Below are 24,162 nucleotides of genomic sequence, written 5' to 3'. Positions count from 1 at the left end.
CAAGGTAAGACTGAAACAAAATACCCAAAGGAATAGAAATGGCCAAGTATAAAACATCTCAGTCTCAAAATTTCAGTAAGAGATGAAAACACTGTAGACAGAGGAAACCCACAAATCTGTTAATACTGCATTAAAAAAAAAAGATTCAAAAACATGTTTTCACTGCCATAAAAGTATCTTCTTTAATGTGACTGCCTGAAGTTGCTTTATTGTATGTACTTATCATGTCTCTCCAGGATTTGGGGGGAACCTTTGATAATGGAAGCTCCTAAAACTCACCATTGTCTCCTAGTGGGATCAAATGCTTTGTCCATGAGGGAACCAGGATAAATTCTGAGGACGCCATTGGGTGTTGCTATGTAACGGCGGACAATGTACGTGTTCAGGCTACTCATTTCCATTTGTGTCATCCATTCATCTGTGACGTGGCTGGTGGCCATTACTTCATTCCTGACAGAGAACTGGGAAACAAAGGAAGACATGGCAGGGATCCTTTAAGACTCACATGAAAAGAGAGTGGGCTGCTGGCAGGGCTTCCTAAAGCTCTCTTGCAGAGAAGCCAAGCCCAATTACTTCTTAAAAATCTTTCCACAGCAGATGGATACAGCCAAACTTGGTGAAAACAAAAGCTCCCTGAAACATAGTCAGTGGATGTGTGATTTACTCAATTGTTCATCCTAGTGAGGCTTTCTGCATTTAAGAAGAAAGATCCTATAGTGAAGCATCAAACACACACACACACACACACACACACGCACACGCACGCGCACGCACACGCACATCCCAGCTAAATCTCTGCTCTTTAAACTTCGTCATGTTTATGTCAACAGACCATAGGGGAACTTTACTTCTTTCCCCTGGGAAAAATGGGGCTGGGAAAGTTCCACTGATCTCTAAGTCACACCCCCCTACCTAGAAAACTCCTAGTGCATCTAAGGCCTGAAAGAGATTCTTCATCTGGCCCACAGGGCTTCTTAATCCCTCGGTAGGGTCATCGCCGACCAGCCTCCCGGGGGCCACACGCTGTCTTTCTGGCTCTCCAGCTGAGAGGCACAGATCCAGAGCTGGGCTTCCCGCTTCAAAGGTTCACTGACAGTGCCCCCTCCCAGGCCTGTGGAGGGGGTACGGCAGAAGTGGGGCCCCAGGCCAGCACTCACTTTGAGCCCTGGGTTAGCAATGAGGCGGGTGTTGTCACTGAGATAGGCCGTGTAGTGTTCCACCATTCGCTTTGTCTCTGGCTGGCTGAGGTGTTCGTATGGGGAGGAAAAGCTGCCAGCAGACAGCATGACAGTTGGACTTTCTGAAAGAGAAGCAAACAAAGCCAGGCCTGAGAACACGGAGACTTCATCTCAGGCCCAAACAAAAGCATCGCTAAGGCTCTGCCAATCTGTTAGCTATGGTGGCCTCAAGTCTTCCACAGGGAGAGCAAACAACTCAACACTAAGAGCTTAGAAGGAAAAAGCCCTCATTCTCTCCCCTCAGGGAGTTTATAGTCATGAGTGAACCATAAGAGATACATGTACAAACAGATACAAGTGCCTAAAATGCAAATGCTCAAAATCTTTTAAGTCTACACATAGTATCTCACACTTACTAGGATTAAGGAACAGCATAGCACATGGAGCCAGACTAGGTTGAGTCTCAGCTCGACCATTTCCTGGCCACGTGATGGGGGGTAAGTTGTAATGTATGTGATGCTTTTGTCATCTGCAAAGTAGGCAATTATAGCACCAATACATCAGTGAATTTATGTAAAGCAAATGAGTTGATAAATGTAAAGCTTGTAGAATGGTGCCAGAGCATGTGACAAATGCCTTGTGAGTGTTAACTACGACTGTCCATATTGGTACTAATATTTCAAAGGAAGGAAAAATGGAATTGTGGAGTCAATGCAAAAAATCAAATAAAAAAATTCTTCGCACAGACAGGGATAGCCAAACTTGGCATAAACAAAAGTTTATAGACTGGTTACTGTAGGTATGATTTAATTGTTGGTCCTAAGAGGAAAACCCAGTTTGATCTATTTAAGCCCCAAATCCTCACAGTGAATTACATTATGAAACAAAAACTGACATTTCTGTGAAATTTCTTACTTCAATTTTACATTTTTAGACTCTTTAGGAAAGCACCAGTCATATGTCCAATCTCAAATCTGTAGGTCATTTTCCATTCTTTTTGTTAGTTCTCACTCATGGTATCTTGTTTCCTTGTGGCCTGGCTACCTCTGATGCAGGACATGGCATTTAAAAATAAATTTCTGGAAAGAGTTGAATCCTAACAGGATGAGGGAGTCCTTTCTACAGAGAGGACTGTTGTTTGATTCTGCCAGGTGCCACACCCCAAGATGAGGCAGGGTGGGTAGATGGAGACAGTTCTCAATAAGATGACAGGGTACCAGTCTAAGAGCTGCATTATGGAGCTTTGGTGTTCAACATTCAACTAGTCCATGACTAGTTAATGTGTGAGTTTCCTTAGACCACTCAGATGGTAGGAATCAAGTCAAGGGCTTCTTTAGTTTCAATTCACACATACCCTAAAGATGGAGGGTAACAGAGGAGGGGCAGAGAGAGAGAGGGAGACACAGAATCTGAAGCAGGCTTCAGGCTCTGAGCTGTCAGCACAGAGCCTGATGCAGGGTTTGAACTCACAAGCTGTGAGATCATGACCTGCACCGAAGTCAGATGCTTAACTAAGACACCCAGGCACCCCCCCCTAAAGCACAGCTTAATTTCACAGTTGTTTCTCCTGGATTGGTAAATAGGTGCATTGCAAATGTGGCTTTAACAGTGGCCTCCTTCTCTGGGTTCTTCTTTTCTCCTAGACTTGGATCCAATTCCTAGCTACCATGTTAGTTCTTTGATACTTTTCAGGAAGATTTTTTTTTCCCCTCAAGTTGCTATCCATTTTCGGTTATCCTCAGTAGGACAGGTCAGAATTATGTAGTCTGCTAATATCAAAAGATACTGCTTCCAGTAATGCTAATTCTCATGATACCACCATGGCATAGCCTGGGAGATTAGTGTTATATTCCTATCGAGGAGAAGAAAACAAAAGCTTAAAAAGGTAAGTCTGCCTAGCAGTGTGCTGTGGATTCATGTGCATATGCTCATGAGGTCTTCCGGGCACAGATGTGCCAGAGAGGGAGGACAGTCCTTGAACTCAAAGAACTTAGGAGCCGGTTGGAGAGACCAGAAATTTTTTTAAAAAAGAAAAACAACAAAATAAGAATTATACAATAATATAAAAAACACCAAAATGCTTCAGGGACAAAAGAGTAGGGCCAAAGGAGAGACAATGAAAGTGGGCCTTTCTTGTAGTGACAGAGACTGGCCATTTGCGCAAAGGCTGACGCACTTTGAGGGAGAAATGCGGATTGAGAGAGAAAACTTAAAAAAGTCCTCTTTGTGTACCGAGAAAGACAATGTCCCTCCTTCAGCCCTCTTGATGGGGGTTCTGACATATATTTAACACTTTGCCTCAAAATCCCTATCATCGATAGGGATTTGCCAGTTATCTAAGGAGTCTTAGTCACCTTTCTGAATCCAAACAATTTCCAACAGTGAAGAAGAGAGTGCTTGTTTCGCAGTACTAGGAGTCCTGCACGAATGTCCAGTATGTGCCTGGCACATGGTGGCATGCAATAAAAGGTGGCACCATGGCACAGAAGGAGCGGGAGTCACATTTCAGCCTTGCTACTTTCTGAGGGAGCTTGGGAAAATTTTGAATTCTGATAAATCCATATGTCCTCATCTACAGGAGCTAATCGCTTCCTTTGAATTATCTGCCTATTTCCTACGCTCTTTTGGAGACAGGGGCCCGCGACAGAAACAGGTATGCTATGTAGATATATGGGCGTGCTACCCTTGAATCCCATTTACTATTTCTCCACGTCTTACCCTGTAGCCCTATATCTCCTTGTCTCCATATCTTTGGGCTGGCCTCTAATGGGCCAGACTGGTGACTATCTGACGGACTGCCTTTGGGCTACGAAAACCTCTCTGCCTAGCATTAGCAGAAAGCTGAAAGATACAAAGGAATATGAAAGTCCAGCTCCCTCTCCTCAGTCTGGGCAAACTCTGCAGTGTAATTTACACTCCAAAGCCCCGCTACGGGATTAGGCTGAGGCTGGGACTTCACCGAAAATCCAACTCTTGCTTGCTTTCTCCTCCTTCGCTATCCTGTTTCCCTCACTTCTTCCCTAGTTTCTTCTTAGAGCCCATCCTTAATAAATCACCAACACACAAATCCTCATCTGCCAGAGAACCGGACCCAAGGCAAGGCCTCATACGGTTTTCACATTTGTATCCCCAAACTAGCACTGCTGCCATTCAACATCCAGGTGTTTTTTCGTTTTTGTTGTTTTAGTTTTTTTCCCTCTAAATTCAAGCAGGTATTTATCGTGAGCTGCTATGAGTAAGCCCACAAAGGAAACTGCAAAGTGCAAAGGGCCTCACCTAGAGTCGCCAGCTGTTTGAAGTGAAGGCAGGCGCTAGGCTGGCCCAGGAGGTCCAGCCGGTGGTAGAGCAGCTTGCTGCTGGGGACGGTGTTGAGGTTTTTCAGTTGTTTGACGGGTATTTCCGGTTGTATCACCACAATACAGAGAATAAAGGAAGTGTCTTGTACCTGGAAAAATCAGTAAAGAATTTCTAATCCAGAAAACACAGGTTCCTAGAGGTAGTGACTTCACCTACATTATTTTCTGCTATCTCTGTCTCTATCCCACACAGAAAAATATTTGATGAGTGAATGAAAGCTGCGAGGATGGGGTGAGAGAACATATCTCTGGCAAATGACTACATGTTCTATTTTCCTTTCTGATGGAGGGAAAAGAACGTATGTAACAGAAAATCATGGAGCTAATGAAGGGATTACAGAATAGTCCCTTTGGAACAGCAACCCTATGGCCTTTTTGCTTATTTAAGCTGACAAATACAAGTTGGAGCACGGCACGAAAATACAGCACTTACTTCTGTTTGGATTTGAAATGTATTTCAAAATATATAGTTGGTTTTGCAATGAGTATTCCAAGAATTGACTACTTCAAAAGCCAATTCTAAATTTATGTACACAGCCCATACAGAATCTGGTTTATTCATTGTATTCCTGACTAATGCTTTCTCCTTTCCTGGTTGGAGATGGACAGGATCTCAGACTCGTGAAAAGTACAAATCCCATGGCTGCCTCACAAAGCCTGCCTGACTTATCATTTCAGACCAGAATAGGCAAATGTACCGTAGCTCAGCCTAATTTATCAAGCTCCTATGTACAAATAGGAATACTTCCAAACCCATTTGGCTCTCAGAAATGGACACATAAGTAAAGTTCTTGGGAAAAACCGTCTACCAATGAATCAAAACCGAGGCAAGCTACTTAATTCTAGTTTCTTAAAGTTAAAAATACAAGACAGCCAAACTTCTGTAAGTCCATTAAAGAAGGAGCAGGCCGAATCTATCTGAAAGATGGTTTGTCAACAAATGGAAAGGGTAATAGCCAGAACTAAGTTAAAACCATAGGACAATGAGAAGTAATGCAGCCCAAAGGATTAATTTCATAATCAAGGAGAAATTTAAGTAGGCAGGTTAGAGTTAAGTATAATTTAGGGTTTACGAAGATGGCTGCAGAATCTCTTTAAACATGGGAGAAATTTGCATCTTCCTGGAACTGCTGTCAAGGATATTCAGTTAGATTAGCAAATTTAATTCTCTTCCTCCACCCACAAATTAGAAAATAATAGTGTTCTCAAGTGGCATTTACTATTTCCCCTCTTCCCAACGCACGCAGTCACCTTTGTGTGCTGTGTTACATGTTCCAAGGAACCAAAAGACAGAACACTTCGTCAGAAGGACCAGAATTGTAGGTTCGGGTCTGTTCTATAAGAGAACAATTGGAAGTTGCCCTAAGCATCTACACCTGGGTGGCTCAGTTGGTTGAGTGTCCAACTTTGGCTCAGGTCATGATCTCACGGCTCATGAGTTTGAGCCCCATGTCGGGCTCTGTGCTGACAGCTCAGAGCCTGGAGCTTGCTTCAGATTCTGTGTCTCCCTCTCTCTCTCTGCCCCTCTCCCACTCACTCTCTCTTTCAAAAATAAATAAAAATGTTTAAAAAAAATTTAAAAAGTTACCCTAAGCATCTAAAAGAAACACTTCAATAGTTCTTAGTTGGAAAGGAAAACTGATTCCAGTACAGGTCTTCTTATTGTGTTCTTAGCTGAAACAGTCTTTGCATTAAGGAACCATAATGTATCTAGAAGGGCTCTCCAGCACCGGGGAGTATTTTTTTTCACTGATTGCCCACGGGACTCACGTTTTAAAGTGAGCCATTCCTGTGTCACACAGGAACACTGTAATATCTTCTGAAGTCAGTACTTTCTTCTGTCTCGGTATGCAGTCTCCTCAAATGCTCAAAGATGGACTTGAGCTGCACAGTGACAGAGTAGTAATCTCTTAATGCTGCTAACATAATCTCTCACATTCTATTTAAATTAAGTCAGTGAAATATAATCCATAAGTATCTGCTGTATCTATGGATGCTAAGCAGTTCAAATAATTATTCTCAATATAAGCTGAATCTATTTGAATTACATTTAGTAGAAGGATCCATTTTATTCCTGAAGACGGGGGGAGTATATGTTCCCCCCCACCCCGCACAAAGATAACTTAAAATTATATGCTCTTTTGGCCGGGTAACCTGGCAAGCCTCTTTAACTTCAATCTCATTATTTATTATCTCTTTACTTTTTCACTTCATAGCGATGTTCTTGACAGTTTCAGAATTCTGAGAGAGCTAACACTTCTACCTGAAGTGATTACACGATTGTATCCATTTGGCTACATAGAATGGCCAGAATTTCTTGGTATCACTGAAGTAAAACTATCTTAAGATGATACTTCTTCCCAAAATGTTAACATTGGGTTTATCTACTGTGTAAAAAGGGTCTTAAAAATGCCTGTATCTCCTTTCTCTTTCTAATAAAAAATTCATTTTCTTAAAGATTTTGTTTGTAAGTAATACCCACACATGGGTCTTGAACTCATAATCCCAAGAGCAAGAGTCACACGCTCCACCGACTGAGATGGTCAGGTGCCCATCCACCTTTCTCTTAATGCCAGCAAAATAAGGTAGAGATTTTCTCAGGATGCAATGGAGCTGCTTTCGATTAGGATATATTAGTGGTACATAATCTCCGATTTCAAATATAAAAGTATTTTTCAGTGGAGTATTCTGGTGTATGGCTTACTCTTTCTTTTAAAAAAATTTTTTTTGATGTTTATTTATTTTTGAGAGAGACAGACACAGCACGAGCAGGGGAGGGACAGAGAGAGACACACACACACAGAACCTGAAGCAAGCTCCAGGCTCCGAGCTGTCAGCACAGAGCCCAGTACGGGACTGGAACTCATGAGCTGTGAGTTCATGACCTGAGCCAAAGTTGGATGCTTAACTGACTGAGCTATCCAGGTGCCCCATAACTTACCCTTTCTGATGTGAAAATTAAGCCATTCATTCTTATTTACAAATGATGTAACAATAAGGGCATGTGATGCAATCATTCTCAAAAAAAATCCTGAAAATGAGCTAAGAGAATTTCAAAATACTTTGACTATCCTGAACTCTGTATTATCAAACAGTAAAATACCAGAAGAGGGGCCTGGGTGGCTTAGTCAGTTAAGCATCCGACTTCGGCTCAGGTCATGATCTCACAGTTCAAGGGTTCAAGCCCCACATCGGGCTCTGTGCTGACAGCTCAGAGCTGGGAGCCTGCTTCATATTCTGTCTCCCTCTCTCTCTGTCCCCATCCCTGCTCATGCTCTTTCTCTCTCTCTCTCTCAAAAATAAACACTAAAACAAAAAAAACAAAAAACCAGTAGAATCAGGCTTGCAAACTGCGAGTTTCTCAAAAGATTTCATTTATTATTTTGTTTGCTTTTACTTCCGTCATAGAAATCATTGTTGCCACAATGATCCTTTAAGAACGGAACAAGAAGGTCGGAGGACAGTCCTGTCTAAAGGCATGTTGGCTACTTCCAATTCCTGTCATTCCTATACCAGACAGAGATGCTGGGTCAAGCTGTCTGTCTGCATCCACCACTGGGCTGGATGCTCTATGAGGGCAGAGAGAGGAGCATTCCTCTATTTCCTTCTTAGCTCACAGTTAGATATTCAGTAAGTCATTCTTAAAGAGATGAATATGTAGATCCATTTAGAGTCGATGGGTTAAACACCAGATATGGCCATGTAAGGGAATTAAAGGTGGTTAAAAAAATGAAAGTCCACTCTACTTTTGGCCAACTGCAATGTCAAGAACCCCATAACAGCATTGATTCTCTGCAGGGAAGAGGGAGTAAAGGGCAGTGACAAGAGTACTGTGGGCACTGTGTGCTTGAACGCCTGACTGAGGGCCTGCTATCTGAATGAAGCTAGTCAAAGGAAGCTGAAGTGGGGGCCACAGGCGATCACTTCACTGTCCATCTGCTGGTGGTGAACATTCTAATCCAAAAGTTTCTTTGCCTTGGAAAATGTCAGTAGAGGGCATTTATGCTTTCATATCTTTTCTAAGTTTATTTACTTATTTTGAGTGAGAGAGAGCATGCACAGGATGGGCAGAGAGAGAGAGAATCCCAAGCAGGATCCACAATGCCAGTGCAAGGAGCCCGATATGGGGCTCGAACCCACAAACCCATGACATCATGACCTAAGCCGAAATCAAGAGTCAGATGCTTAACCGACTGAGTCGCCTATATGCCCCTCATATCTCTTTTTCAACTCCTAACTTCCACAACCCGAGTTTAAAATGATTAAACACACACACACACACACACACACACACACACACACCTCACTGGATATAATCTAAATGTATATTGATGGACTTATTTAAAGAAATTTGGTCCATCAATTCAACATTACACTACACAGCCACTAAACGTGCATGCACATGCCCAGATATAGATGCCTGTATGTGAACATTTTCTGGAAGCTGATCAAAGTGGTGACTTCTGGGGGAATGGTAGGTCAAGGGCAGGAGAGAGGGAAGGGCAAAGTTTACTTTTTACTTTATATCCTTTTGTACGGTTTGAGTCATTCAACATGAAAAATGATTGCTTTTACAAACAAAAAAGAGGACACCTGTGGAATCTGCTCTTTTTCCAACCCCTTTAAAATTGGTGAGTAACATTATGGGATCTAAGTTCCCTGGAGTTGCTGCATCAGTAGCAATGTAACCCCCAGTTCCCCTGCCAAGACGTCCTGTTAACTCACCATCTTCCAGGCGTAGCTGACATTGTAGGCCTCCTTTCCGGTGGCTCGCAGCTTGTTTATGTGCCAGGACAGGGATGAGTTCACAGGGACAGTGATTATCTGGCTGCCCAGAGGGAGGCTGTGTTGGCAACAGAATGAAATACTTCAGGCAAAAGATAAAATTAAGCTCTTAATTAAAGGCAGAGAAGAAGCTGTGAGTCAATGACCACCTCCTGATTTTGAAAAGCAATGAAGCTCATCACTTTGGAAAGAGATAATGTGAAATTTTCAATTTTGTAAAAGCATGATGTCAGCTCAGCACTAAAAATATTCCTTATGCTCTACCCCTGCCGTCCCCGCTCCCATTCTAATTCTTTCCAGAGACAAACTTGTCTCGAATCACTCAGTCATTAATTTACAGCCAATGAGCACAAAGACCCGTTTCTCTATAGGTTACCATCTGCCAAAATAATGTATCACGGTTGGAAAAAATCCAATCTGTTCTTTATTTCAAAAGAAAATGTTGTATATGATTGTGCTGTCAATGGAATGGATGCTGCTTTGCCAAGCTATTTTTTGGCATGCTCTAAAGCTGGTCCTCAACTTAACCTTCTATTTTACCGTTTTTTTTTTTCATTTTAGTACAATTGGGAGTTTTTTTTTTTTAAATGAGATAACATACCTGATTTTATAAATTAATGGCAATGTGAACAAAGAATCTGATTTACAAGACATTTTCCCTAATAGTTTTAAGAGGCTATCTGTTGTTCTACAAAGTTTTACCTACTATTCTTATGAAAAATTCACGGAGGATACTTTTAATAACATTAATTTTTATACTTGTTTTATATCCTATAATACACACTCGTATTGGACCTCAAAAGGTCCTATTTTTTTTCAGGGAAAAAACCAAAAAACAAAAAAACAACTACTATAACTTTCACCTTTTCCTTACCTTAGGATATTCTGCCGAACCAGCTCAAATTTGGGGATATTTTCGTAATGAATGATGTCAGTATGAAGTGGGGGTTCTGAGAGTAAATATGGCCTGGTGAGAGATGGGTGCATAAGTGTATACCCTGAAATAAAAAAACAAAGACATGAGCTACGGGAAACATGCTGGAAGAAGTGCTGATTCTAATATAAGTGACTATCACACATTTGAAATGTGGGATACCCCGGGATGACTGCCAATACTCAACATCCCAGTGTGTAACTCGCCAGTCCAATAGAAACGGAACTTGTTTTACGTGTTCTTGCGTAAAACTTGAAGTGTAGAAAGATGCCTTAAGTTATGGAACAAGAGTCTAATCGAGAATATCTTGGAGGTACTAGTCACTGGGTTTTCGTTTTTATAAAGACAAAACTATCGGGGCGCTGATAGTTCTATCGGGGCGCCTGGGTGGCTCAGTCGGTTGAGCGTCCGACTTCAGCTCAGGTCACTATCTCGCGGTCCATGAGTTTGAGCCCTGTGTCGGGCTCTGGGCTGATGGCTCGGAGCCTGGAGCCTGCTTCTGATTCTGTGTCTCCCTCTCTCTCTGCCCCTCCCCCGTTCATGCTCTGTCTCTGTCTCACAAATAAATAAACGTTAAAAAAAAAAAAATAAAGATGTTCTATCACCTAAACCTTAACACGAGTGAATTTATTTTTTTTTTTAAACTTTTTTTTTTAACGTTTATTTATTTTTGAGACAGAGAGAGACAGAGCATGAACGGGGGAGGGGCAGAGAGAGAGGGAGACACAGAATCAGAAGCAGGCTCCAGGCTCTGAGCCATCAGCCCAGGGCCCGACGCGGGGCTTGAACTCACTGACCGCAAGATCGTGACCTGAGCTGAAGTCGGGCGCTTAACCGACTGAGCCACCCAGGCGCCCCAACACGAGTGAATTTAAAGATAAGGATATAGAAAAAATCCAAAGGATCACATTCTATGTGTTACTCAGTCCTGGAGTCTAATTTCCTGATGTTTCAAATAACTGTTACCTACCCCTCAGTGCAATATAGAAACAAATGTGTGTCATTTTCAGGTTCACTCTGCCATCTTCATGGTGTTCCACAAAGAATTTGTTCCACTACAAATGAGCAGTTCTAGGCACACTATTTTTCTGTAAATACTATGATTTTCCTACTTTGTTAGTATCAGAATATCTACAGATCATTTTCTTCAGGTTACAAAAAACAAATCATTCTTCCCTCTGATTAATTTTTAGCCGATTACCTTTGTCATCTATGAGAAAAGTATAGGAAGCCAAAGAATCTTGGTAATACGTCACGTCTTCGAGGATGTAAGCCAGGTTCACGTCCACACCTACAATTCCCAGAAGTAGGTTTCCAAAATAACAGGGTTTACTCACAGTCATTATCAAACCTATGGTTTAAAAACAAAACAAATCCAAGGGATAGCAGAGAATGTACCGAACAAAGACTGGAGTTGTGTGCTAGTGAATCCCAAAGGCTAATATCTGCCCTCTAGCATCTTCTCATCTTGAAGTGACCTGTGTGATCCAGTACCCAACCACTGCCTCCACAGATGGCATAAGTGAGCAAGACTTCAGGAGAAAGAGTCTTCTGTGGGGTTCAGACACCCCAAGTTAATTTCAGAGGCAATTTGTACATTTCCCATTATTTCCTCGCCTGACCAGCCATTCCAGATCAGTGCAAATTATCAGCAGCACTTACTACATCATTCTATTTCCTCAAGTGGGGAAGATTCAACTGTATGTGAAAGACCACTAGCCAAGGAACTGAAAAATGCAGGTTCTAGCCTAGCTGTGCCCCTTCTGCATTTTCCATATGACATCGGACATAACTTCTCTGGGTCCCGCTTTCCACATTTGCTTAAGTGACACAGTGGTAACTGCTTTACTGATTTTTAGGGATTGTTAGACGAAAAGAGATTACAAAGGAATGCTTATAAGGTACTTTATTTCATTAACATAACCTATCAAAAGACTAGAAAATGAGGTGAAAAACCTCAGAAAGATACAGAATCTAGTAAGATCTGACCACTGAGAACTCTGAGCAGCTAAAGAAGACAGTGGGTTTCCAAAGTAATATATTTCTAGTTGTTCGGGTTAGGAGCTCCTCTACTGTTATGTAAAGGGCTAGACAGTCAGTATTTTAGGCTTTGTGGGCCATAAGTTCTCTGTTGCATATTCTGTATTTATTTTTTTAAAAAAGTTTTGAGGGCACCTGGGTGGCTCAATTAAGTATCTGACTCTTGATTTCAGCTCAGGTGATGACCTAACAGTTTGTGAGTTTGAGCCCCATGTTGGGCTCCAAAACAGCATTGGGATTCTCCTTCTCTCTGCCCTTCCCCCACTCTCTCACTCAAAATAACAAACTTAAAAAAAGCTTTAGGGGTGCTTGGGTGGCTCAGTCAGCTGAGTGTCTGACTCTGGCTCAGGTCATGATCTTGCGGTTTGTGAGTTCGAGCCCCACATCAGCCTTGGAGCCTGGAGCCTACTTCAGATTCCATGTCTCTCTCTCTCTCTCTCTGCTCCTCCCCCACTCATGCTCTTTAATTATAAAAGCCACTCGCAGCTCCAGGCCATATAAAAGCAACAGGATAATCAGGAGAGGGAAAAGCAAAGGCAAAGACCACGTACACGTGTTGGGGGTCAGCGCGTGGCCCTGAGCATCGAACAGCCAGGAGAGCTCCTCCCAGCTCTCCTACTGAGCTGGGTTAAGTGGCGCCACCTCTGTTCATGTGTTGGAGACAAAATGATCTCTAGCACCCCTAGCAGTTCTACAATCCTATGGTTCCAAGTAAAACTCAAAACAAAAAGACGCATAGTGTCTCTCCATCTTACTCCTGTATTTTCCTGCACTTAATGGCAAGTTCATGCCTTAGCAGCACATCAAAAAACTATTCTTCTATAAACACCCAGGAAAGGGAATTGGATACTTCAAGTCTTCTACAAAGAATAGACTCCCACATATAGAAACCCGTGTGAGGTCCCTCAAAGTATTAGTGACTTACTTGTGGTCGCAAAGGCCAATTAAATGCATCACCTGGTAGGAGGAAGGGAACAGAACACTGAAAAATGTGAGAAGTTGTGCCCAGACGTAAGATAAATAAGTTCTGGGGATGTAATATATAGCATGGTGACTCTAGTTAACAATGCTGTATTGTAGATTTGAAAGTTGCTAAGAGAATAGATCTTTGAAGTTCTCACTACAAGAAAAAAGTCTTAACTATGTGGGGTGATGAATGTTAACTAAGCTTATTACAGTGGTCATTTCACAATATATACACACACACCAAATCATTTTGTTGTATACCTAAAATGAATGCAATGTTATATGTCAATTATAAATCAATAAAACAGGAAAAAAGAAAAGTTATGCACTATTATAATTTCCAAAGCAGTCAACAGAAGGTTTTAGCAATGTATCTTAAGGAGATTTTTTGCTTAGGGATCCCTGGACAAAGGGGTTATAAATGATGGGAGCAGTGCATGAGGGCTAGCATGGAGACACAGGTCATAACCTGCACGCCATGCTCCCCTGGGCTTGTGTCTAAGATTAAAAGCATCTTCATAGAGCAGCAAAGTGCAACAAATATTCTGAGACCATACGCTCCCTTCAGAATTCTATCCTCCTCTGGCTATGTTGAGAGCAAGCCTGAAAAAAGAAACACCATCTTACTTTTCAATTATCATCTTGGACAGAAGACTCTTCATCCCATTGTGGCAAATAAAGTATGCTAAGCTCTCGCTATACTTAATGAAATCCCCAAATGCCCTCTCTACTTTAACCTAAAGTACATAGATTTACTTGTTAAAAGAAATATGTCCAGTAACCGATATTTTAATCTGTGGAGGTTTTGAATTAGAGCCAAGTAAACATGGGATTTCCTAGGCTCAGCATCCCCATGTTGTGGAGTTAGCAGAGATGTCACCCAATAATTCTAGGGACTGAAAATATAAACATGAAAGGCACGTTCTAGGAGGGGAATGCAACAGACCAGTAACCCAGTCACTGAAACCCACGGTAGAGGATTCAGTAAACAGGCCCTGAGGACTAAACTTTGGAAAGCATCAGCCAGCACGGAACCAAAGAACTGCCCACAATTTGATTTACAGCCTTTGCATAGCTCTCTGGGTTGTACAGGTGAATTTTAGGAAGGGTCTTACTCTGCCTGATATCACTAACAGTCAAAGGATTTGACTGCATAAACCTCCGTGCTTGTTCAGGACTCGGTTTCCACATCTGTCTTTGTTCCTCTGACACAGTATTAAGATGATTCATCGATCTGTCTTTCTCTTATCAGACTTACATGCTTGCTGAGGGTGGGATGTGTGCCTTACCCATCACTGCCTGACACAAGGCTTGGCCAGCACTCAATACTGTGGGTTAGATGCATCAAAAGTCACTTGCATTTAACACTTGACATTTCCCTATAAAAGGAAATAACTTTATCTAAAGGTGGGAGTTTCTATAGTCTACATATCTGTGGGCCCTGCCAGAAAGAGGAAGGATTAAAAAAAACACAAAAAAACCTGATGTATAGCAGAGGCTACTACATTTCTTCCTTATAGAAAAAACATGTTTACCTAATTTCTAGAAAACATACTCTATTGGCCTGTTACTTTTTATACGTGGGTTTTCTCTAGATGTATTTGTGAGAGTTATTGGAACGTAAAAATAAGATCTCATGTGGTCATGGTGTCTGGCTAGTCATTAGATTCTTCTTCCATCCTCTCTGTCAGAGAAGAATGGGGGACAGGTGGGGGAAAGGATAAACAATATGCAGAGGGAATGAAAAAGGTTGTACTTTTAATGAGCATATACTGTCGGCTAGGCGTTATTCTAAGTGCTTCACATATATTAGTGCATGTAATCCTCACAACAGCCTTGACGGAAATATTTTTCCCATTTCGTAGACCAAGAAAGTTAATCATGTGAAGGTTAAACACTTTACCTAATATCACACTGTGGGTAACTTGAGACATCAGGATGATGACAACGATAATGGTAATAATAACAAAAGTAAAATAATAAAGCGACAAGAGCAGTAATTATTACTGAGAGGTACGCCAGGCACCAATAAATCTTCTAATCCTAACAACCTGAAAGATTTATTATGTGGAAGACATTATTACATTTTTAACAGGTGACCAAATGGGAACTAATGAGATTAAATAAATTGTCAAGGACAACAACTTAAGGGGTGGAGTGGGCCTAAAATCCTCTAATGCCAAACCTGTCTTTGTTTGACTATACCATGTTGCTTTACCTCTCAGGCTAAGTCCTAAACACATCTGAGATTTACCACCTGCTATGCAAAGTTACTCTTTTGTTCCAACTCAACATACTGGGGAATCCTTAGTAATCCTCCCCAATAGATCCATTATGCTGACTGAGGCTAGGGCAATGTGGAAAAAGTAGGGCTGGGATTTCTGTTTAAAATACAGTGCTACCAGACTGATGGAAGAGACCTACACCACCCTCTGACCAGAGAAAGGGAGGACCACTCCCTTGCCTGTCCAGACCTTCTAATGCTCACAGATGGGTGTTGGGTGACATTTAAAAGTGACTGTTTTGGTGGACCCATGTCTGTTTCTTTTCCCCTTCCTTTAGTAGGAAGTTGTCCCCAGACTCACCATCTCCCATCTCATCAGAGAAGGGAAGGCTAAAGACAGCTTCATCAATCATCCGGTTGGGAAGGTTGGTATAGAATCTGCCAACTGTGGTCTCTAGGTTACTCAGCTGGTTCAGCACCATCATGCTCCCTTTAATCACAGGCAATGCTGTCCGGTCCAGCACACCATACTTCCCGGAGTTCTGCTCAGCCAGATCTCTCAGAAAAGCTAGCTCTTTCAAACCAGTCACCCCATCTGAAACGGAAAGCCAAAGGTAGGCAGTGTAAACCAAAATGGTGTATAGCCATACAATAACCTTGCCATTTAGATTTAAGAAGGGCATGGATGAAATCTTGCCATGTCTAAGAGGTCTTGCAGAGACAACAGACCCAGGACACTGTTACCAACTCTTGCTGAGGAACAAAGCATGAGGCAGTGTCTTTCCTCAAACAGCCAAGAGGGCAAACGGATTCTTCAAAAGGCAGCTATGAGAAACACATGAGTAAATAAAGGAGCCCCATTTGGCTTGATGTTTTCCCCTAAAAGTTTAAGCTTTATGCATTTAATATTTGAAAACAAAAGTAATGATTAACAAGTCGGCATTTAAATAGTAGATAAAGCTTAAGAGTTTTAAAGGATAGTGATATACCATTTCATTTCTTACTTCTTTGCCTATTAAACACTTGCCAAAGTCTCATGCAACTCAATGGAAGCATTATGGACTACATTTAGTGATGCCTCCAAACCCGGTGTCTTTAAGCTCATTTTAATTACAAATGTTTTCATGCTTGATACTGTTAGGACAGTACTGGATTTGATTTATTGAATGTATATTTTGTACATCGAGAGGGTTTTAAAAATTTTGTAAAAGATTTAGACATACTGGGATGTACTGTTCTTTAACATCTGTAATCTATAGCATAAAAATAAATTTAATAAGCCTTTTTAAAAAAATTTTGGTTTGCTATTGTTGTTGGAACATAGTCAAAAGGATTAGTAACTGATCCCATATGGGTGCCATTGTAAACAAATTCAAATGATTTCAGTCACTACTGAGATTCAACCAATGAGTCTTAAAAAGGCTTTGCCTCATGTTCAGCTATTTCGTCTTAAACAACAACAACAACAGCTGAAAAGTTCATGGTTCATCTGTCTTATGTGACTTTATCACTTCTAACTAAAGAGTATGTATACTTCTAGCCTTGAAGTCCATTTCTAAAATCACACAAGGATCTAACGGATATAATTTTCTTAACACATTGTATTTAAATAACTTGGAGTTTGTTCTACTCGAGCAACAATAGTAAAAAGGCAGAAGCAAATTATTGTTATCTTTCCTTGACATCAAGTTGAGATAGGGGAGATGAGAGGTACGCTCCAAAGTGAAAAAATAACATGAAAGGCGTGATTAATCCCTGGCCTTACATCCTTGAGAAGCTCACAGAAATGAATGATAAAAGGAGACAAAGGCAAAAAATACATTTCCTTTCTTTGTCATGTACTGTTTGACTCAAACATAAAAGCAAAGTAACAAACAGGAGCATCTACTAGGCAAAAAAGAACAGTGTGGGCTGGAAGGTGATCCAAGCTTGGGTATTATATGTACTACATCATGAAATGAGAAGCTAAGGTAGCAGTAGAGTGACAGACTGGTAGGTATGGTAGACGGTTCTATCACCAACAATGGCCATCCTGGAGACTATATTTCCCAGAATCCTTTTCCTGTATGTTTCTAGGTTAATGGTGGCCCAAAAGTGAAGTGTTGCTGATTGGAGAGGTGGAACAGACACAGAGGGACCAGAATGTTGCAGTTTGTTGTAACCTTCCCTGATCTGCATTCAGTTCCCTTTCTCAGCTGCAGGCTAGCTTGCTCAACAAGGGCAACCCTAGGTTCAGTCCAGATGCTTCACTGAGAACTCACACGGGTAGAGCAGCCACAGAGGGCCAACAACCTCTCATAGGCTTCTATGCAGACCTCCCAAGTGATCTTCGATGTTCCTAGCTTTCAGACATCCCCACAAGCTCCAACCTATTCACCCACGCCAGGGCTGGTTACTAAACGCTGAGTTGTTCATTTCTCTTTCTGGATCTTTACTTTTCCAGGTTTCCCCTTAATTGCATATACTTTAATTCTGATGATAAATTCATTTTACCAAAATTCTCATAGCGGCTCTGCTTCCCTATCTGAAGCCTGATTGGTAGAGGAAGGGCATGTGTCAATCTTAATGAACAAAGCTCAGAGATGGCATTTGGAGGACGGAAACCTGGCAGTGACGATGTTGTGTCCAGTTAGATTACAGGGAGAAAAAAGAAGAGTTGAGGTTGATTAGAGGGAAGTAACCAGAGGTTTTTAAAGAGTGGGATTATCAGGGGTATAGCAGGTGCACAAAATACTCTAGTGGGAAGATTTAGCACCACTGAAGAGAAGGGTGATAGCGAGGAAGCTTCTTTACTCAGTATCTGCCTGGGCAGACCTTCGAATCTAATGGAAAGTAAGTGATCACTTCCTTGTAAGTTTTCTTACCATTGCATTTAATTCATCTGCCTTGTCTGTCGTCTTTCTCAAGAAGTCACAAGCTTCTTGAGGACAGGCACTTTGTACAATACATCTCCAAAACCTCAGTGCACTATGTTATATGTTGTAGGCCCAACCACCTTTATTCTCTTCCCTTCCTCTGTCTCTTCCTTCCTCGCACGAGTCAAGGAAGCTAAACCATAGGAAAAAAGAGTAAATGGCACCCAGAGATAACACTGAAAGATATGTGTCCCAGGCAAAAACAGGCCATCCTTGCCCACCTCGGCAGTGCCCAGCCCTGTGCCTGATGCTCAGAATACATAGAAAACTAAGACACGGCTCATGGCTGAGCAGCTCATTCTTCTGGAAAGTGGAAGGAGACAGGTGAGCACATCATTCAGCGTAATGGACAACATGTTTAACAGAAGCAAGCACAACACTCTGGTGACAAGGAATACTGAAATACTGAACAGAGAGCTGACCCTGAGCCAGAGTGAGACAGAGGCTCCTTGGCCTTTGAGCTATAACAAGCCAGAAAAAAAATTACACAAACTTTAATTCACTCCTACAACTGGCTTTGAGGACCTGTTATTTATCAGGTACCTGTGTCGGGAACTTTTAACACACTGTATCTTGTTTATTTATTATCACAGCACCTCTAGGCAGATCTTATTATTTTCATTTTACAGATATAACTGAAGCCTAAAAAGATTAAGTAACTTGCCACACGCCACCAGCTAATAAATGGAGACTGGAACTCAGAACCTTTAGACCTCACACCCTGAGTTCTTCCATGTAGAGTCCACAAAATATCTGGGAAGGAATCATGCTCACCCACACAGATTCCTGCATTCTGCCTAGGAGGGTCTGAATAAAAATCTGAGGGCACTGCCTGGGAATCTGCATTTAAACAGTAACCTCCAAGTAATCCTTAGCATGTTAAAATGAGAACCACTGTCCCTAAAGCCACGTGGTTCTGCACGGAAATCTGGAAATGGATGGGAGGGATGAAAGACCATATGGATCAAGACATGGCTTTGCGAATATGGTCGCCATGAACACTGAGGGTAAGGGGTCTGGAGAAGATACTCTGGGGGAAGGGCAATATGCATTAACAGGTGAAGAGACAGGACAGAGCAGAAAAGTTAGAAAACTGGGCTGAACTCAGACTGGAGGACGCGTTGGAGAGAAGGAAAAATATTATCTCCTCAGACTGGCCGATTTATGAAACCCTTTCACATACTGATCTAATAGCAACAAAATCAACCTTCATGAGTACCTGGAAAGTGACACTCTCCAGGTGTTTACTGTACATTAGAGCTAATCTTCCCAACAACCCTGTCACGTAGCTAATTCTTATCTCCATTATATAGTTAAGGAAGCCGCGGTGGAGAAAGTAGCAGAAGAGGCTGTAGGTGGGGATTCTGCAGGGAAACGTGATGCTCACTGACTTGGTTATAGAGATGAATCAAGGTCAGTATTTTGGCTTCCTGAAGCTTAAATCAATGAGCTCAGTTAATAACGCAGTATCAAAATCCAAGAATATGAAGGAGAACTGAAAAAAATGGAGCTATACAGAATCATTTGCAAGCCCACATAACTGGACAAGGTTTAGAAAGGAGCAGCTGGTTGGACAGAACGCTGAAGAGAGAGAGGGACATCCTAACACATGCCCTGAATACCAACGTTAGGGAGAGAAAGGCTTGTGCAGGAAGCTGCTTAGCTGTCTCTCCTCATACCCTTCATCAAAGTGCACGCTGTTAGGGCTCTTTTTTACTTTTTTTTTTTTTTTTTTTGAAAGCAGCATGCACTTAGAGAGAACTTTCATCTGAAAGAAAAATCTCGAAATACTACCTACCATTCATGAGGGCATAGGTGAGAATCATTACAGAGTTGTTTAGAAAGCTATTTTCTTCATTGATGACGCGGAGAGTTGCCTTTTTATCTTCTTCCGAAGAGTCCTTTGATGTGATGCCAGCTGACAGGTAAATTATGACCATGTCTGTATCTAAACAAAAACATACAAATTGAATGTTACGTTGGATTCTAGCTAAAGGCAGCAGTTCTGTTTCTTTTTCATTTCCTTTGGACTTTCCCACCTCAAGGACCTGCCTGGCCGGGTATTCAGCCTCCTTCCCTGCCTCTGCTTCCCTTCCATCCTGCCCTTTGTGGGCCAGGAGGCCTCATTTACCCAGTGTCAGCTGAAGAGAAGTTCCTAATAAATTTACCAGATAAAAGGTGATTTCCTTCAGGCATTCATGGTGTGGTAATTTAGCCATCCCAGATGGAGATCTCTCTTACCTTCTGAAACAGAGGATTCAGGACCCGATATATCCTTTCCTCAGTGACTCAGGGGCTTTACCAGGAACAGTTTAAGGGTGACGAGGCTTTAAAATGGATGGTAGTTCTTCCACAGGCTCTTAAAATGTAAGGTTATTTGTCCCTACACTAAGTAGCTCCAGAAAACATTTTTGTTTTTATTTTTATTTTATTTTTTTGAGACAGAGAAAGCACAGGTTGGGGAGGGGCAGAGAGACAGAGGGCGGGGGGGGGGGGGGGGGGGGGGGGGGGAGAGAGAGAGGGAATCCCAAGCAGGCTCCACACTGTCAGCGTAGAGCACAATCTGGGGCTTGAACCCATGTGATCTGAGCTGAAACCAAGAGTTGGACGCTTAACTGAGCCACCCAAGCGCCCCAAAACATTTTTGTTTTTTAAAACTTATCAGCGTAGAAGAGTAGTAGAAACATCAAGATGAGAGCCAGTAAAAACATTTCACCTGTGTTGAAATCCTAGCTCTGTAACTTATAAGTTGTGCCTGGGTAATTTTAGGCAGATTTTCTAACCTCTCTACACTCACTCTCTTAGCCTGTCTACAAAATGGGGATAATGATGGTACTTTCCTTGCAGGATTGTTGTGAGGACTAACTGGTTAATTCAAGAGACGATCGAACCAAAGGCTGATGGCAAACAGAGTAAAAGAGAAAGAAACCTTAACACCCCCCTCCCCCAAACAAAACCCTCCTATCAGTCTGAAGCAGCACCTATCACTCAAGATTAAATTACTCCCCAACTAGGGCTTGTGGGTAGAGTGGTTGAGGAGGTCATTTTAACTCAGTGTGAAGAATTTCCTTCAAGTGGATTTACTACAAAATAAAAGTAGTGAATTTCCTACCACTGGAGATAAGTAAACAGAGGCTGAATACTGAATGGAGGGAGGGAATTAAGTGAGCTGGACTTCTGCACAGTTTTTCCAATCTGAGATTCTTTGGCTCACTATACATTTTTTTTTTTAAACGTTTATTTATTTTTGAGACAGAGAGAGACAGAGCATGAACGGGGGAGGGTCAGAGAGAGAGGGAGACACAGAATCTGAAACAGGCTCCAGGCTCTGAGCAGTCAGCACAGAGCCCGACGCGGGGCTCGAACTCACGGACCGCGAGATCATAACCTGAGCCGAAGTCGGACGCTTAACCGACTGAGCCACCCAGGCGCCCCGGCTCACTATACATTTTTATTGAGATATCCTATGTGGGAGTTTACCTTTCTATTGAGAAATAAATATTTATATAGTATGTCATATGCTTATTTCTTCAGGTCCTTATTCTTGTCATTTAAGTGAGGTTACTTTATAGGTACTGTGGTAGGCAACCTCCAAGTTGGTCTGCCAGTGATCCTATTTCCTGATAGCCATACCCTCGTGTAACTGTCTCCCTCTGAGTGTGGGCTGCATTTCAAGACTTGCTTCTCGGGAATAGAATGCAGGAGAGGTAATGGGGGTGGGGAGGTATTAAGAAATCGATTCGGTTACAAAAAGCCAGTGGCTTCCACTGTGCAGGCTCTCTCACTCTGAGTCAGACACTATGCTATGGGCCATAGCATATGGCTCATAGAAGCCTCGTTAGAAGCCAGGCACCGAGGCCCTCAGAATTGAGTCCCTCCAGCAACCACGTGAATGAACTTGGAAGCTGGCCCTTCCCAAGTTGAACTCTGAAATGATATCAACTCTGGCCAACAGTGAGACTAACCTCATGAGATATCTTAAGCCAGAGGCACCCAACTATGATGTATCTAGATTCCTGACCTACAAACACTGAGATAGTAAATGTTTAATGTTTTTTAAGTGACTGAGTGTTGGGGGAATTTGTTACCCAGCAATAGGTAATTGAATACCGTTAGTTACCCTTTTAAAAAATTATCCTAACAATGATGAGGATACAAAGATTAGGTTTCCTTCAGTTTATAGATTTCCATTTTAAACTTGGAAGCATTCTTTTTTTTAAATATTTAAATCTTTTAAAGATTTAAAAATCTTTATTTTTAAGAGAGAGAGAGAGAGAGAGAGAGAGAGAACAAGCAGGGGAGGGGCAGAGAGAGAGGGAGACACAGAATCGGAAGCAGGCTTCAGGCTCTGAGCTGTCAGCACAGAGCCCAATGCGGGGCTCAAACTCACAGACTGTGAGATCACGACCTGAGACGAAGTCAGATGCTTAACTGACAGAGCCACCCAAGCGCCCTGCATTCTTTATTATACAGAATTGAATAATTAATGTTGTATCAATGTTGTACATTGAACTGAACGGAGTTTAATAAAATTGACTCAAAGAAGTAAATGCAATCTAAGTTGTTGTTTCTTATTTACTACCAAAACTTAATACACAAATAAGTGTATTATGATTGTTGAATAATTCTCTAATACTAACTGCAAGTTAAGAAAAAATTAATGTTTATTTATTTTTGAGAGACAGAGCGAGACAGAGCATGATAGGGGAGGGGCAGAGAGAGAGAGAGAGAGAGAGAGAGAGAGAGGGAGGGAGGGAGACACAGAATCTAAAGCAGGCTATAGGCTCTGAGCTGTCAGCACAGAGCCCGATGTGGGGCTTGAACCCGCCCAGGCGCCCCACTAACTGCAAATTTAATTGTACTATTTATTCATCAGAAATTAAGAAGTGAAGGCTGACACACACAAAAAAGATCTCTAAGCTTAGAAATATCCATCTTAAACTTGATGTCAATATTTTTCCAATGATGTAAATACTGTCCTATGAAATACTGTTAGTCCCCAAACTTCTCACTTAAACTTGAGACTGGAAAAAAAATACTACTTGATTCCCTAGTTGGGGGAGTATAGATATACCATGAGGCTGATCTGAAGTATGAGGCAAACAAACCATCACCCCACGGCAAAGGTACCATATGTGATAAATGCCTGGACACACGTAAGACGGACCTAAAAGAGAACTCTCTGAGTTTCCTTACTTAGTTAGCTTTATGACTCTAGATAAAATATGCTGTCACTGAGAGCTGGTGTTAAGGCACAGGCCCACATTTGGAAAGCCAGAAGGCCAGCAGCCTGCAGCCCCTCCTTTAGTAGTCAAGTATTTTTCCTTCCCATTCCAACAGTAAGACATCCACCCTATAAACATCCTCATTGTCTCTGCCCAGCCTCTCTCCTAGTCCTATCATTTTTAGATATCGGATCTGCCAAATTTGATATATTATGTTTTTACTTATTTGGATATTCCTTCCCTAGGCACTCAGAGGAATTAAACCTTATAATTAGTAATGTCATGGATGAGTAATTATAAGGGCTTGGGGCGGAGCAAAGACATAGCATGTGCCTGGAAGAAAACACAATAGCTTCCATTTGACAAGTCCCTGTCTGAGCCTTGATACAAGCATGTGTTGAGGTCAATATCAAAGAGGAAAGAGCAACTCAAATTTGGACTTCGCCCAAGCCATTGGATTCCCCACTCCTACCTCACCATTGTATTCCTTCTGCTACAAAATGACCTACCAACCAATCCCACCCTCAACAGGCAACCCA

General features: G+C 41.9%; 1 protein-coding gene across 1 annotated transcript in view; it reads right to left on the bottom strand.

Moving 5' to 3' along the window:
* Nucleotides 1–24,162, bottom strand: part of CACHD1 (cache domain containing 1) — a 209,480-nt gene that overhangs the window by 26,485 nt on the left and 158,833 nt on the right. The window contains exons 8-15 of the mRNA XM_042952006.1: nt 20,197–20,346; nt 15,845–16,078; nt 11,455–11,604; nt 10,194–10,317; nt 9,260–9,377; nt 4,455–4,623; nt 1,158–1,300; nt 280–461 (exon numbers count right to left, since the gene is read on the bottom strand). Coding sequence (XP_042807940.1) covers nt 280–461; nt 1,158–1,300; nt 4,455–4,623; nt 9,260–9,377; nt 10,194–10,317; nt 11,455–11,604; nt 15,845–16,078; nt 20,197–20,346 — 1,270 coding nt within the window. The remainder of the gene's footprint in view (nt 1–279; nt 462–1,157; nt 1,301–4,454; nt 4,624–9,259; nt 9,378–10,193; nt 10,318–11,454; nt 11,605–15,844; nt 16,079–20,196; nt 20,347–24,162) is intronic.

Source organism: Panthera leo, chromosome C1 (genome assembly GCF_018350215.1).
Source record: "Panthera leo isolate Ple1 chromosome C1, P.leo_Ple1_pat1.1, whole genome shotgun sequence".
In the NCBI taxonomy this organism is placed as follows: Eukaryota; Metazoa; Chordata; class Mammalia; order Carnivora; family Felidae; genus Panthera; species Panthera leo.
Note: the sequence above shows the minus strand (reverse complement) of the source record. Positions and strands in the feature narration are given on the sequence as shown.